Source organism: Lolium perenne, chromosome 2, assembly GCF_019359855.2.
Source record: "Lolium perenne isolate Kyuss_39 chromosome 2, Kyuss_2.0, whole genome shotgun sequence".
Taxonomy (NCBI): Eukaryota; Viridiplantae; Streptophyta; class Magnoliopsida; order Poales; family Poaceae; genus Lolium; species Lolium perenne.
The window spans coordinates 237298461-237311184 of NC_067245.2; the positions used below are offsets into that span (position 1 = coordinate 237298461).

General features: G+C 41.3%; 1 protein-coding gene and 1 long non-coding RNA gene across 4 annotated transcripts; both read left to right on the forward strand.

Moving 5' to 3' along the window:
- Positions 1 to 1014: 1014 nt before the first annotated feature.
- LOC127330523 (BAG family molecular chaperone regulator 3-like) lies at positions 1015 to 2718 on the forward strand. The gene is made up of 2 exons (XM_051356710.2): positions 1015 to 1450; positions 2186 to 2718. The coding sequence occupies exons 1-2, from the start codon at positions 1174 to 1176 to the stop codon at positions 2416 to 2418; spliced, it is 510 nt and encodes a 169-aa protein (XP_051212670.1). The 5' UTR covers positions 1015 to 1173; the 3' UTR covers positions 2419 to 2718.
- Positions 2719 to 8118: 5400 nt separating this feature from the next.
- Positions 8119 to 12398, forward strand: LOC127335306 (uncharacterized). Of its 3 annotated transcripts, XR_011752470.1 has the most exons (5): positions 8119 to 8490; positions 9372 to 9477; positions 9952 to 10078; positions 10818 to 11950; positions 12105 to 12398. It is a non-coding gene; the product is annotated as an uncharacterized lncRNA (long non-coding RNA). The 3 variants fall into 3 exon arrangements; XR_011752468.1 differs by having other exon boundaries at positions 9952 to 11950; XR_011752469.1 differs by lacking the exon at positions 9952 to 10078.
- Positions 12399 to 12724: the final 326 nt, after the last annotated feature.

Genomic DNA, 12724 nt, shown 5'->3' on the forward strand with positions numbered 1-12724 from the left:
TTTTCGAATGTGTTCATCTCTAATTTCTTACTATACTCAAAACTTCAACTGACCGACTTAGAGAAATTTGCGTATATTCTTTTTTTAGTGGAGGCCAGCCTAGCTATATTTATACTTGTACTTGATTTCTGAACAAAGATGAAAACAGGACACCTGTATCTCAAAAAGATGAAGCCTAAACTATTCGATGTTTTGGACAATTCCAAGGTCTAAACCCTGATAATAAACCTCAAGCCCCACATGCTGCCTTAACCACCGCTATATGCCCCTAAAACCTTAGAATCTAACCAAATATACTACGCCACCTAGCTAGCTAGCTACCAGGTTAATAATTCACACAAACTGCATGTACACACAGTCTCGCCTCAGTCATCACGCCATCAACCTTTTGCCCCTTTGCTGTGGCTGTGCGTGCTCATCAGACGCGAGACACAAGCCGGGAAAACTTGCGACCAACCGCCATTACAATAATCCCGGTAGGTTTGTGTCCTAACCGACCGCCTTAATCATCGCCCGCCTTCTTGATCACAGGCTCATGCGTTTTGCCAGCTCCCATGTGCTTGAAAATGCTATTCTATCCATGGCCGTGATGCGTCTCCCAAAACATTTTGACCCACTTTAAACGACAATGCTCGAACCAAAATGCCAAACCCATCTCAAAAGTTGTATATGAATGGACCCAGTTTTTGTTATTGATAAATGGCCTGCCAGCTTCACTAACCAAGCTCAGAAGAGTTTTTACACTGTGACCAAAGTGGAGTGAACACATGTAGAAGTATTGAGGTTAAACATTTACTCTCAGATTCAGTCGATGCTGAAACTGAAAGTGGCTTCATGGAAGCTCGAGATCGGGCTTACAATTTGTGTTTCTTTCTGTCGAGGAACTCTTTCACAAGTTGTTTCTCCTTTTGTGAGGCTGGCCTGGCCTGGTCTGCCGCTTTGGACTATGCCAAGTTCGCCTGTCCCAGTGTCCCCCCGTTGACGCCTTTCACAAAGAGGCGCACGCTTCTAAAGCTTGTCCTCTTGCATTGCCTCTCCTCAATCGTCTCCTATATTTACACACCAAGCCTTGTTCTCATCAGTCATCATCACCAGCTCCACTGCCTCTCAAGTCTCAACACCACCTGCAAGTACCAACCGTCCAACCGAGCTATCGAGATTAACTAACTGACGATGATGAAGCTGAGGTGCCCCAACCCCAAGAGGCTGTTCAGGAGGAGGTCCTCCAAGGGCAGCAGCACCGGTAGCGCTAGCAGCGACGACGGCAGCGATGCCGGTGGTCTCATCCACGGCGGCGGTGGCAGCGGGGAGATCGAGTGGGAGGTGCGCCCGGGGGGCATGCTGGTGCAGAGGAGGGACGGGAGGGGGGACGTCGAAGTGATCACCATCAGGGTGGCCACCGGGCTCTCCACCTGGCATGAGGTGTCCATTGGAGCCACCTGCACTTTTGGTAAGTACGGTAGTACTTAACTACTGGCACAAGTTGCTCATTTTCCGATTATTAACTGCTCTTTGCAAACGTGGCATGTAGATGTAGCAAAACTTGATTACAGTAGGTTTGTTGGAGAACATACTAGTGTATAGCGATTGGTAATGATATAATGTGTTCTTGAAAAGTTGGTTAATTTGGTCATGATTTCTTTTTGGGGCGTCTCTCCTATCCTAAGCAGAAAGCCCATCTTCTGTGCCAAAGTTGAATGCATATGATCTTTAAGCACGATAAAGGCTTGAGGAGTGATCGCGGGTGTGGCATTTTCAGACAGGCTGACCAACAGCAAAGATGCTAGTTTAGTTGTACATAAAACATTTTATGAAGAGTCTGTACCCGTTCACATAGCCAGATCCACTCATTTTAGTATCATTTCTCCAAATTAAGTAGTTGACCCTTGTGAGATCCTGAACCTGTCATGGAGAGATACATGTCATTAGCAAGATCTCTCTTCTTTCAGTATTAAAATGACTGACAAGGGCCAGTGGCCAGTGCTGCCGTCTCCTTCCAAACAACTCTGTCAGTAGAGTAAGATGATGGTTCAGAGATGAGGAACCCGAGTGGAACTTTCCTATACCTTATTTATTTGCTAAGCATATCGACTCAATGTGTTTGCTCTTGCATTAATTATATAAAAATAAAGTGTACTTCTTGGGATCAAGGTCTAACATGTGCCGTGCAAAATTATTTCTGCAGGAGAGCTGAAGGTGATACTGTCCATGATGACAGGGTTGGAGCCCAGGGAGCAGAGGCTGCTGTTCAGGGGCAAGGAGAGGGAAGACGGAGACCACCTCCACATGGTCGGGGTGAGGGACAATGACAAGGTGCTGCTTCTCGAGGACCCTGCTCTCAAGGACATGAAGCTCCGGGCGGCCGCGCTCGCGGCCCAGGCCATGCAGAGCCCGTATCAGACTTCTATCCGGGTATAGGGGCAGCCTGCCTCAGTCCACCACGCTAACAGTTAGAGTAAAGCAAACCAATCGCACACATTCGGCCTGTTTAATTAGGTGTTTGGAGAAGTACCACTCCATGGAATGGAAGGGCAAAGGTCCTCCTCCTCGTGTGAGAATTAGAGTACCAATCAATTGTATCATTTTGCTATTTGTAGCTACTTGCAAATTTTAAGTTTTCAGTCGTAGATGATGGAAGGGTTAGCCTGCAGGAGCTGCAAGTGTAAGTGTGGATGTCACGCTTGTTAGTAGCTTAGATCGGAGAATGCAATCAATCTATGTGGCATATGTAGTGTGGGCTACACTCCTACATGCAGTGTTGTTGAAAATTGTTGTTTAATCTGAGAATGATAAGTCTGATAATTATAATTCGAACCATCACTGTTTGTAACTATGAGATTTTAGGTGAATTAGCCAAAATTCATTTAAATGGGAAAATATAGAAAAAGGCTTAAATTTTGGCAAAAAAATATGGGTCGGTCTAGCGGGCGGCCGCATGCTCGGTAGTCCATCTGAGCGGTCAACCCAAAAAAGGAATTAGCCCAAGCGTTCACCAGTTTAGAAGTAATTAGCCTGACAGAAAAGGAAAATTAACACCGCTTCAACAATGACTGCATGCACATTAATTTTCCTTTTCATATATTTAAAATCATATAACTTTTGCACTAGATATCGAAATTAGGATCCGCTTTCACTTTTGAATTACTTGCGGTGAGCTCTTCAAAACTAGATCTCATTTCTATGTATTTTGATAAAGTTTTTTCTAAGGCAACTTCTACGTGCGATAAAGCAATTATAATGCGAGACGATGCAACTTTAGTGTGGGGCGAAGCAACTTTGTTGCACAGCGTAAATCTACATTCACAATGAAAGTTGCATCGTTAGACACCAAAGTTGCTCAGCCATCCATCAAAATTTATTCGGTGGGCACCAAAAGTTGCTTCGATGGATGCCAAAATTGGACCGTCACAAACCAAATTTGCTCTGTCGAGTACCAAAGTTGCTCAGGACACTAAAATTGCTCGTTCGGGCGCCAAAGTTGCTCGTTCGCGCATGATAGTTCCTGTGTTGGCACCATTGTGTCCCCGGGCACCAAAGTTGCTATGTTGGCACCAAAGTTATGTCGTCGGGCACCACTCGTCACACATTGAAATTGCTTCAATGGACACCAAAATTGTTGTCGAGCACCAAAGTTGTGCTTTCATGTACCAAAAAATGTACATGTTCGTTGCACACAAAAGTTGCTTTGCGGCACACGAAAGTTGTTTTACTGCACAACAAAGTTGCTCGGTCGCACATCAAAGTTGCTGTTTAAAAAAATTCGTCAAAACATATGAAAATGTGGTCTAGTTTCGAAGCTCTCGTCGTGGGGATTCTAGAAGTGAAAACGGATTGTAATTTCGCCACACGATTTAAAAGTTACAGCTTTTTAAAAAACAACACATAATATGAGCTAGCCTACCATTTATGTGACAGCTGGACGCATGGAGCTATCGCGTGGTGTTGCGTCCGCCCAGAACATTGATTTGGCACGCGGCCGCCGGAAAGAATTCAGGAAAAAATATAGTAGCCCTACAATACAGTATATTTTGCGAAAATTATAATTCTATCAATTTGCATCATATTTATTGTACTTGATCACAACAAAGGCATTTTAGGCATTTGGTAAAATGAAAAATATGTTTTCAAAATCAAAGGTTGGAATCCCTTGCAATATGTATCGTGCCACATTTTTAATGTTAGTTGATACAAAACATTAGATAGGAAGCCTCCTACTAAAATTGCACACCCTTGTTTATCATGGCAAGAGCCATTTTTGTGCAAATATTGGGGTCATTATCATGAAAGATGCCCTAAAAGTGGGCATAACTTTGGTCATTTGGTTGAAAGGCACGACTGTTCATTCACGGAAGTCCATTTTGTGAATTATGTTTTTTTTCAAGCTTGTGAAGATTCTTGTGCAGCATTTTTCCTGTAAGTCAGGATCCATAAAATGTTCCTGTGTGTGTGTGTGTGTGTGTGTGTGGGTAAATAGATATCATATTTGGTGATTTTTGTATCATCCTTTGCCGCATGTGTTGTGCCAATTTTAATTAGTTCTAGTAAATTGGGCGAAATTCATATTAATGGGCAAATATAGAACAAAGGCTTGAAATTTGACAAATAAATTACAATAGCCCTACAATATGGTCTATTCTTTTGGGAAATTTGTAATTCTACCAACTTGCACCATATTTATTGTACTTCCTTTAGAATGCAGTTCTCCTTAGGTATTTGGTAAATTGAAAAATATGTTTTCAAGAAAAAAAAGATGGAATCTTTGTTTTCATATTTACCCATCATGGTAAAGAGCATGTTTGTGCAAAAATTGGGGTCATTATCAAGAAAGATGCCCTAAAACGGCCATGACCTTGGTCATCCTATTGAAAGCCATGATTGCTCATTCAGGGAAGGCCATTTTGTGGACTAAGTTTTTTCAAATCTTGTGAACATTTTTGTGCAGTATTTTTTTATGTGAAATAGAACCCATAAAATGACTCCTTGCAAAGGGATGATTTTTTTCTGAAAGGGGTGCAAATTGTCGGCACAACTTTCCATAGAAGTCCTTTTGGTGATTTTTTAGATCAACCTTTAGCACACCTGTAGTTGAAGTTTTAGTTATTTTTGGTAAATTGGGAAAAATCCATTTAAATGGGCGAATATAAGAAAAAAGTCTTATAATTTTTAAACACAAATATAATATCCCTAAAAGTGGTCTAATTTGTATGAAAATTGTGTGTCTACAACTTGAATCATATTTATTGTACTTATTTTAGAACATAGACTTCTTAGAAATTGCAGACGAGTATTGATCGCAAATCGTGTGTGTTCATGGGGTATGCCCCTCATGCTCTCAGACATACCACTCGCGCTTTGAGCAAAGCAGACAATTGCAAATTTGGAATCGTGTGCGATATGTGGGTTTGCCTCTCGTGTTCAGGGTTATTCATCTCGCGTTCTCAACTCTTCGATTTGTTCCACTTAGAACATGTTCTTTTACAGAATCTTCAGAACAATTAATAATCTTTGGACATAGAAAGGGCCCCATTCAAACACGGTTAAATTTCATGTTACAAAAGGATGCAAACTTGAAATTAATTGTAATACACTTGCAATTTTTTTAATAAATATACAGTAAACGTCTTCCTCGAGATTAGAGGGATGATGATGTTGTCCTTGTTGATGATATGGACCTTTGTGCTTTTCCCAGACTTCAGGCTCACATGCAGCCTGCACTTTGGCATGACACCGGACTCCTACTAGGCCATCCCTCCGTCCTTAAATAAGTAGAACATGTGGTAAGTTAAACTTTATTAATTTTGGCCAACTACCTAGAAAAATGTAGCATCATATATTTATGATACTTAATTAATATCGCTTGATTCATCTTAACATGTAGTTTAATAATATACTCCCTCTGTACCGGGTTATTAGACCGACACGTATTTCAAGAAAAAAGTTTGACTATAAATTTAATCATCAAATATAAATATATGTCACAACAGTTATATAATTAGAAATATCTTTTAAAATGAATCTCATGGTATAATTTTTGTCACATATATTTCATATTTTATTGACCAAATTCATGCTTAAGGCCTATATTTTTTTTCCAGCAAGTGAAACTATGTTAAGTTTGACTATGTTTTTATAAAAAATCATTAACTTGAAAAGTACAAAATTAATATCATTAGATAGATAATGAAATATATTTTCATATGGTACCTACAAAATATCATATTTGTTCATAAATTCTTCTAAAAGTTTGGTCAAACTTTACTTCGTTTGACTTTCTGAAAAAAATAGGCCTTAAGCATTGGGATGGAGGTAGTATGTTGCTATTTTTATGTAAATATTTATTCAAATTTAAAAATATTTGACTTCCAAAAGGAACCTACACAGAGGAAGTGCTGCTTAAGAACTTTTTTCTGAAACGGAGACAAAAGCTTTGTGCCATCCATTAAATAAGAAGAAGGTGCCCAATTTTTGGAACTAACACTTGTTAAGTCTGAACCGACTTACCCTTTCACTCAAAAATTAACCTTACTAACATACATTGCCAAAGCAACAGATTTTCTGCATAATTGGCATCCTTTGCACCTAACCTAGTGTGTGCTTATCTTTTCTACTCTCTTTTCTTATATGTAAGTTATAACCCGATGATCAGATGGGCATGTATATCACATGAATCGACATGCATGCATGCGTGCCGCAATATCCTGCACACCACAGCGTATGCATGCATCGCACTATAGATCAATCGAGTCACACACCAGCCAAGATAGCCGCCACATCCGACGGGGAATCCGAATCCGGCCAAGACGCCGGCCCGCCGAGCACGCCCATGTGGGTTGTGGCTTCAGAGGCTCCGTGTCATCGAGACAGAAGGCTTAGCTCGAGATAATTATGCAGATTCCGAGGCACAACGACAAACTAAAGGGCACCGTTCTTAGCTACTATATCCTGCACACGTTCGATCGATCCCTCTGCAGACCACATGCATGTGGCTGGTGAAGCCAATCAATCCTTAATTTGGAAGCTAGCTACTACCGGTAATAATAATCGCGTAAGACACGAATCGCGAAGATGCTAATGCGTGATCGATGATGAGTTAGGTGATTAGCGCCTCCCTCTAGACTAGAGGGTCGATGTCGCATAGCTATCCCTGCAATTAGGACTTTGACATGCATCGCTAGTTTGATTCGGTCCGGAAGAATCGTTTCTTTTTCTTCAGGTTGGTAGTTATTTCGGTTTCATACCTGACTGGCCGGGGATTAATTGGACCAGCGCATCTGCATCTGGCCTGGCCAAAGTCCCTAATCCGTATGGAGGGCAATCCTGATGACACATCACTAATGAATCGATATAATGGTTCTATCTTGTACCAATCCAATATCAGATATTGAGCTGATTTCTGAAAAGTGCAACTTAAGTTTAGTGCTTGCATTTGCAACTTGCACTTTTTCTCAAGAACACATAACTAGCACTTTTGACTAAATCAAGTGTTCCACATTTCATAAACTTTATAGACACGTAAGAATATTTTCAGACTATCTATATACTTCTATAGGAGAAAACCCCACTAACATGTGCTATTTATAATAGTCAATCTTAACATGCAACATATCCACATTCCCCGCTATTTTAGCCAATCAATTGTCTATGGCATATCCACTAACATTTCTTGACGATAGTCCATCAGGATTTTACGGTACCCTGGTAGTCCAAACCATACACTTGAGTACCATGTAGATCTAACCGCCGTAATGGATGGTGAACTTCCAGCCATACAATTGTACATGTTACATCAATTAAATTTAGCCACCCAATTATATGAAAAGTTGAAGCTTGCTTATTTCTATAGACAGCATCATGTTTCATGCATCTTATAACATTTCATTCACACTAAAGTTAGAGATCGATTCTCAATGCAATGTGTGGGCTATCCTTCTAATTTGGACATAGACAAGTCCACTAGTACAAACAAATTTCCCAAGTGCTAAAAAGCGCTTGGATGCCCCGTGTCAAACCGAGCACTTGATTCTCGGTCGTTGGATGCGTTCTGAATGGCTCGATCTCGTGCCGCGTCGAGGAGAGACGGTCGGACCGAAAAGCACCTGGGCCTGACAAATTCCCAAATGGCCTAGCGCCCCTTCTCTCTCCCGTGGAAGCAATTCCCCATTTCTCCACCCGCTAGGGTTTCATCTCGGCGATTAGGATGGCGATTTCGTTGGCAGAGGGCGCGAGCGCGCGAGGATGCGTTCTGCTCGTCGGTGGAGGAAGAGAGCGCGGGGGAGGAAGGCTCGCTCGTTGGCGAAGGGCGATCCGCGCGGTAGTGCGGTGAGCTCTACGTCGGGGAGCAAGGCTACCGGTCGGGCGGCGAGCTCTGCGGCGGAGAGCCAGAAGCGCGCGACGGCGAGGAGCGAGACGGCGGAGATATAGTCGTGCGCGATGACAGGGTGCGAGGTGACGAAGGTCTGCGAAGGATTTTGCCGACGTCGAGTTAGAAAGGTATTCCCGAGTGCGAATCTTCCTCAATCACGTGTTATTCCCGTGTTGAGATGCAATTCATGCCCATATACACACGAATTCCATGGGGATTTATCTGGCGGTAATTATTCCCCGTTCGTTTTTGTGTGTCCATGCCCCCTAGCGCCGATTCAAACCATAGGGAAGTAGATCTCGTGTAAATGTTCGTGGTGCCCATGATGTGTATGATTTCATCTCGCGTTAGCAGTTTCCCCTTGGCTGAATTAGTTGAGTGGTGCACATTGGAAAAGAATGTGCAGCTTCTGAACGTCATACTGGAGTTCTTGATGAGCATCGGGTATGGTGCGAACAAGATAGCCACACACGCAATCCCTGTTTTGCACAACACTAAGAAAATGATGCTAGAGCGATTTGACTACCTCCTCGAAAGAGGGGCGGAGTACAAGATGTTGTGTCAGATAGTGAGTGTATTCCCAAAGATACTGATCCATGGCAAAGAGATGCTCAATGAGAAGTTGAACTATACATCACTCTGGAGCTGGAGCCTGGGATACTCTTTCGAGTATCTTGATTGCTTCCCAGCACTATTATGCTTAGATTTGGAGAACCGGGTCAAGCGTAGGATGCAATGCTTCGGTGGATCCGAGTATGGTCTTCTTAAAAGACCACTAGCCCCTGCAAGTGTGCTTGCTAAACTCAGAGAAGAAGTTCATTTCCAACATATACAATGTGCATCCTGCAGCGCCAAATAAGTTGTGGCTTGAGTGCTTCTCTTAAGGAATACACATGGAGTGTTACCTCAAGAATATACAACACCAACATGTTGCCACGCATTTTTTATTCAAATTTTACATGTTGCCACGTATTTTTGTCTAACATGGGTATGATTTGGCAAACAATAGTTGAAAGAAGATGTTGGCGCCACCACAAGAAATGGTCTTTTTGTTGGGATAAAAAGGACCGAAGAATTTGTATCTTCGAAGTTGCCATGTGGTTTTTTCCTATGAGGTATAAACCCACCTGCAACTTTTCGTGGTTTTTATTTGTCATCAACATGCATAAGTTTGCTCAAGGTTTTAAGTAAATTGTGTTTACTATTACTGTTAAGTTGGTACTGAATTTAGTTAAGTTGATTCTTACCCCCAAAAAGTTGTGATTTACATTATATCTAGTTTTTTCTTTCCCTCAGCCAACCAAAAAAGTTGGCCCATGTTTTTAAGTCAGTTGGTTTTGTCAGATGCTCAAGTTCACAACAGAGAGTTATTAAATTGGTTTTCTTGTTAGGCATGTTTTTTTTTCAGTTGGTGCTTCACATTGTAGGTAGTTGGATACTGTGGTTAGCTGAGTTGCCCATGTCATGAATATTTTGTTGCTTCCTCTTAGTTATTAAATTGTTTTACTCCCCTCTTAATTTTTGAGTTCATTTTTATGAGCTTTTCTTTTTTGATGTATGCGACTTGATAGAGAAACCAATTTTTTCAGCATAAGCATTATAATGTGCTCTTGCACTTATAACAATGTCAAACCGCATCCCAATAAATGATTCATGTGTACTGGATGCAACTTCCTCATTCATGCCAGCTTCGTCAGGAACTCCTTTCAAGTTAGGGTATGTTGTAGATTTTATGTGCAATGTAGTTCTGGGACTGCTTTGGTTGACTGTAGTGTGTGGTGGCCCATGGTGACGCGCCTCCTGCCACTGTTCATCGTAACCACCGACCACTGCTCCTTGGTCATGTATATTTGGCTTTGGAGATTTGCCAACCATCTCTTGTGCGGCAGCTTGAGTGCAAAACTGTGGCTCCATGCCGTTCATGCCAAAATCTTCAGTTGGGGGAGCATTGAGATCCAATCCTGACATATTTAAAAATGAGAATGTTCACTTGAATTTATTTTTAATATTCTAGTAATGACCATGGAGAAGTTTGTTGCTGCATCTAACTAAGTTGTGTACTGATCATGGGTTAGTTGTTTCCTTATCATGCTTAAGTTGTGTACTGACAAACATTAGCAAAATGCAACCCACATCAACTACTTCTTTTGTAGCAAGATAGTTATGTTGTATATTGGTTTCATTGAGTTTTTTTTGTTCTTTTGAACTTGGTTTACTTTCGAGTTACTACTAGAAACCCACAAGTAGTATAATGAATTAATTGACATGCCCCGAAGTAGTATACCGATTTAACTGAGTTCTTTCTTGGCATCCGGCTAAGTTGCTTTCTTAGACTAGATAAGTTGTTTTACGCAACCTAACTAACTTTATTTCACCATGCATTTAATTTTTGGTTAAACAACCAATGATGTTCCTTAGCTTAATAATGAATTTAATTTAAAACTTGCTTTTCTAGCAAACTAACTTGAAATCTGGTAACACAAAAATGACAAAAGAGACGAACAAGCGTTCTCGCTTGCGTTTACCAGAAGCTGAGGCGTAGCAGGGAGCCTTCCATGGCCTCGTCCGAAAACTTCCCAGCAGGTATGTGTTTAAGGACGAGAGATACATACATGAAACTCTCAACTATTGCGAGATGGAAAAATGTAGCCATTGAATTTATGAATCAAGAGTATGAACTAAAGAGTGGATCAGTTCCGGATATTACTCACAACTACCTAATAGTTCTGAGTGTAACAGATAAACTAGAAAATTTACAGATACTTTTATGGGGGTAGTTTTAGTTCTTCTGGTTCCTATTAAGCTATATGGATAAGTTGTCTAGCGATTTAATTAAATTGTTTTATATCTATGCTTAAGTTGTGTACTGAAATAAGTTAAGTTGATTCCTCGAGCATTCTTAAGTTGTTGGTATCCGTACAATTTACTAGCTGGTTCTTTTAAGCAACATGCATAAGTTGTCTAGAGATTTAATTAAGTTATTTTATCACTATGCTCAAGTTGAGTATACTGAAATAAATTAAGTTGATTCCTAGAGTATGCTCAAGTTGTCGGGTGTTGGTATAATCTATTTAGGTGTTCCTTTTAAGCAACATGCATAAGTTGTCTACTGATTTTATTTTTTGCTTTGTCAACATGCTTAAGTTGAGTATACTGAAATTAATCAAGTTGATTCCTCCAGCATGCTTAAGTTTGTGGGTATTGGCGCAATCTCTGTAGGTGTTCCTTTTGAGCAACAAGCATAAGTTGTTCACTGGTTTAGTTTGTTGCCTTGTCAACATGCTTAAGTTGAAACGGAAAATTAATTAAGTTCTATTTTTAGTATGCTTAAGTTGTATGTGTATCTACAATCTATCTTGGTTTTCATTTTCAAGCAACATGCATAAGTTGGTTACTGGTCTAATTAAGTTGCCTTGTCAACATGCTTAATGTGCTTATTTGTGATATTGCTAAGATGTACCAGGAAGCGGTGGATCCTGGACAGCGTACCTAGTACCATCTCGAGCGAGGTAGTGGTGGAGGTCATGGCGCCTAGCGGCACCCCCGATGCCTAGCGCGAGCGGAAGCCCGCCGTGGTTGCTGGCCAAGGTAAGTTGATTATCCATTTAATTAACTTACTTCTCCCTTGTTAAGTTGATTTCTAACAATGTTTAACTTTTCTAAACATTGGTGCTAAGTTGCTTTCTAGGTAATATTGAAGTTGCCTTATCATTGATGCTAAGTTGTTTTCTTGCAGGAATAGAACATGTATATTTTTGTGATCCACTCGCAATTTTCAGTCAAATCGAGATATCCATGGAGTTCTGGACGAAGAAGAAGACCTGTAATAGTAGTTTGTCTTGCAGAAAGGAAGAAGAGATGGAGTAGTTTGCCAAGCACATCGCACGCCATGCACTGTGTTGTTTTGTACCTTACGTGTAACCTCCCTTTTCTTGGTTGGGTGCTGAATCAGTCAAACCAGCATCCGGATGCTGGGTTGGACAAACAAGCATCCCGATGCTGGGATGGACAAACCAGCACCGGATGCTGGCTAGCCGGGTCCAAACCTGTGGCACCCCCGGGATCAGGGTTAGACAAATACCAGATCTTCGTCTGACATAAGCCTAACCTAGAACTCGAGAGACTACAGTGAGAGAATCGGTAACACAACAGTGACTCTACGACTCAAGAAGTAATACAAGCTCATAACTGAGCGAAGAACCAAAGCATTACAAGCAGAGGTCACTGACCTGACATACATCAATCAACGGAAGCGAAGTTATGCTATTAGACATAGCAAGATAGCAAAAGGCCTAAGAGGCCAAGAGTATAACGGCGACGTCCCAGCCCATAGATTCCAGGCTGCCACCTGGGAACCCCAAG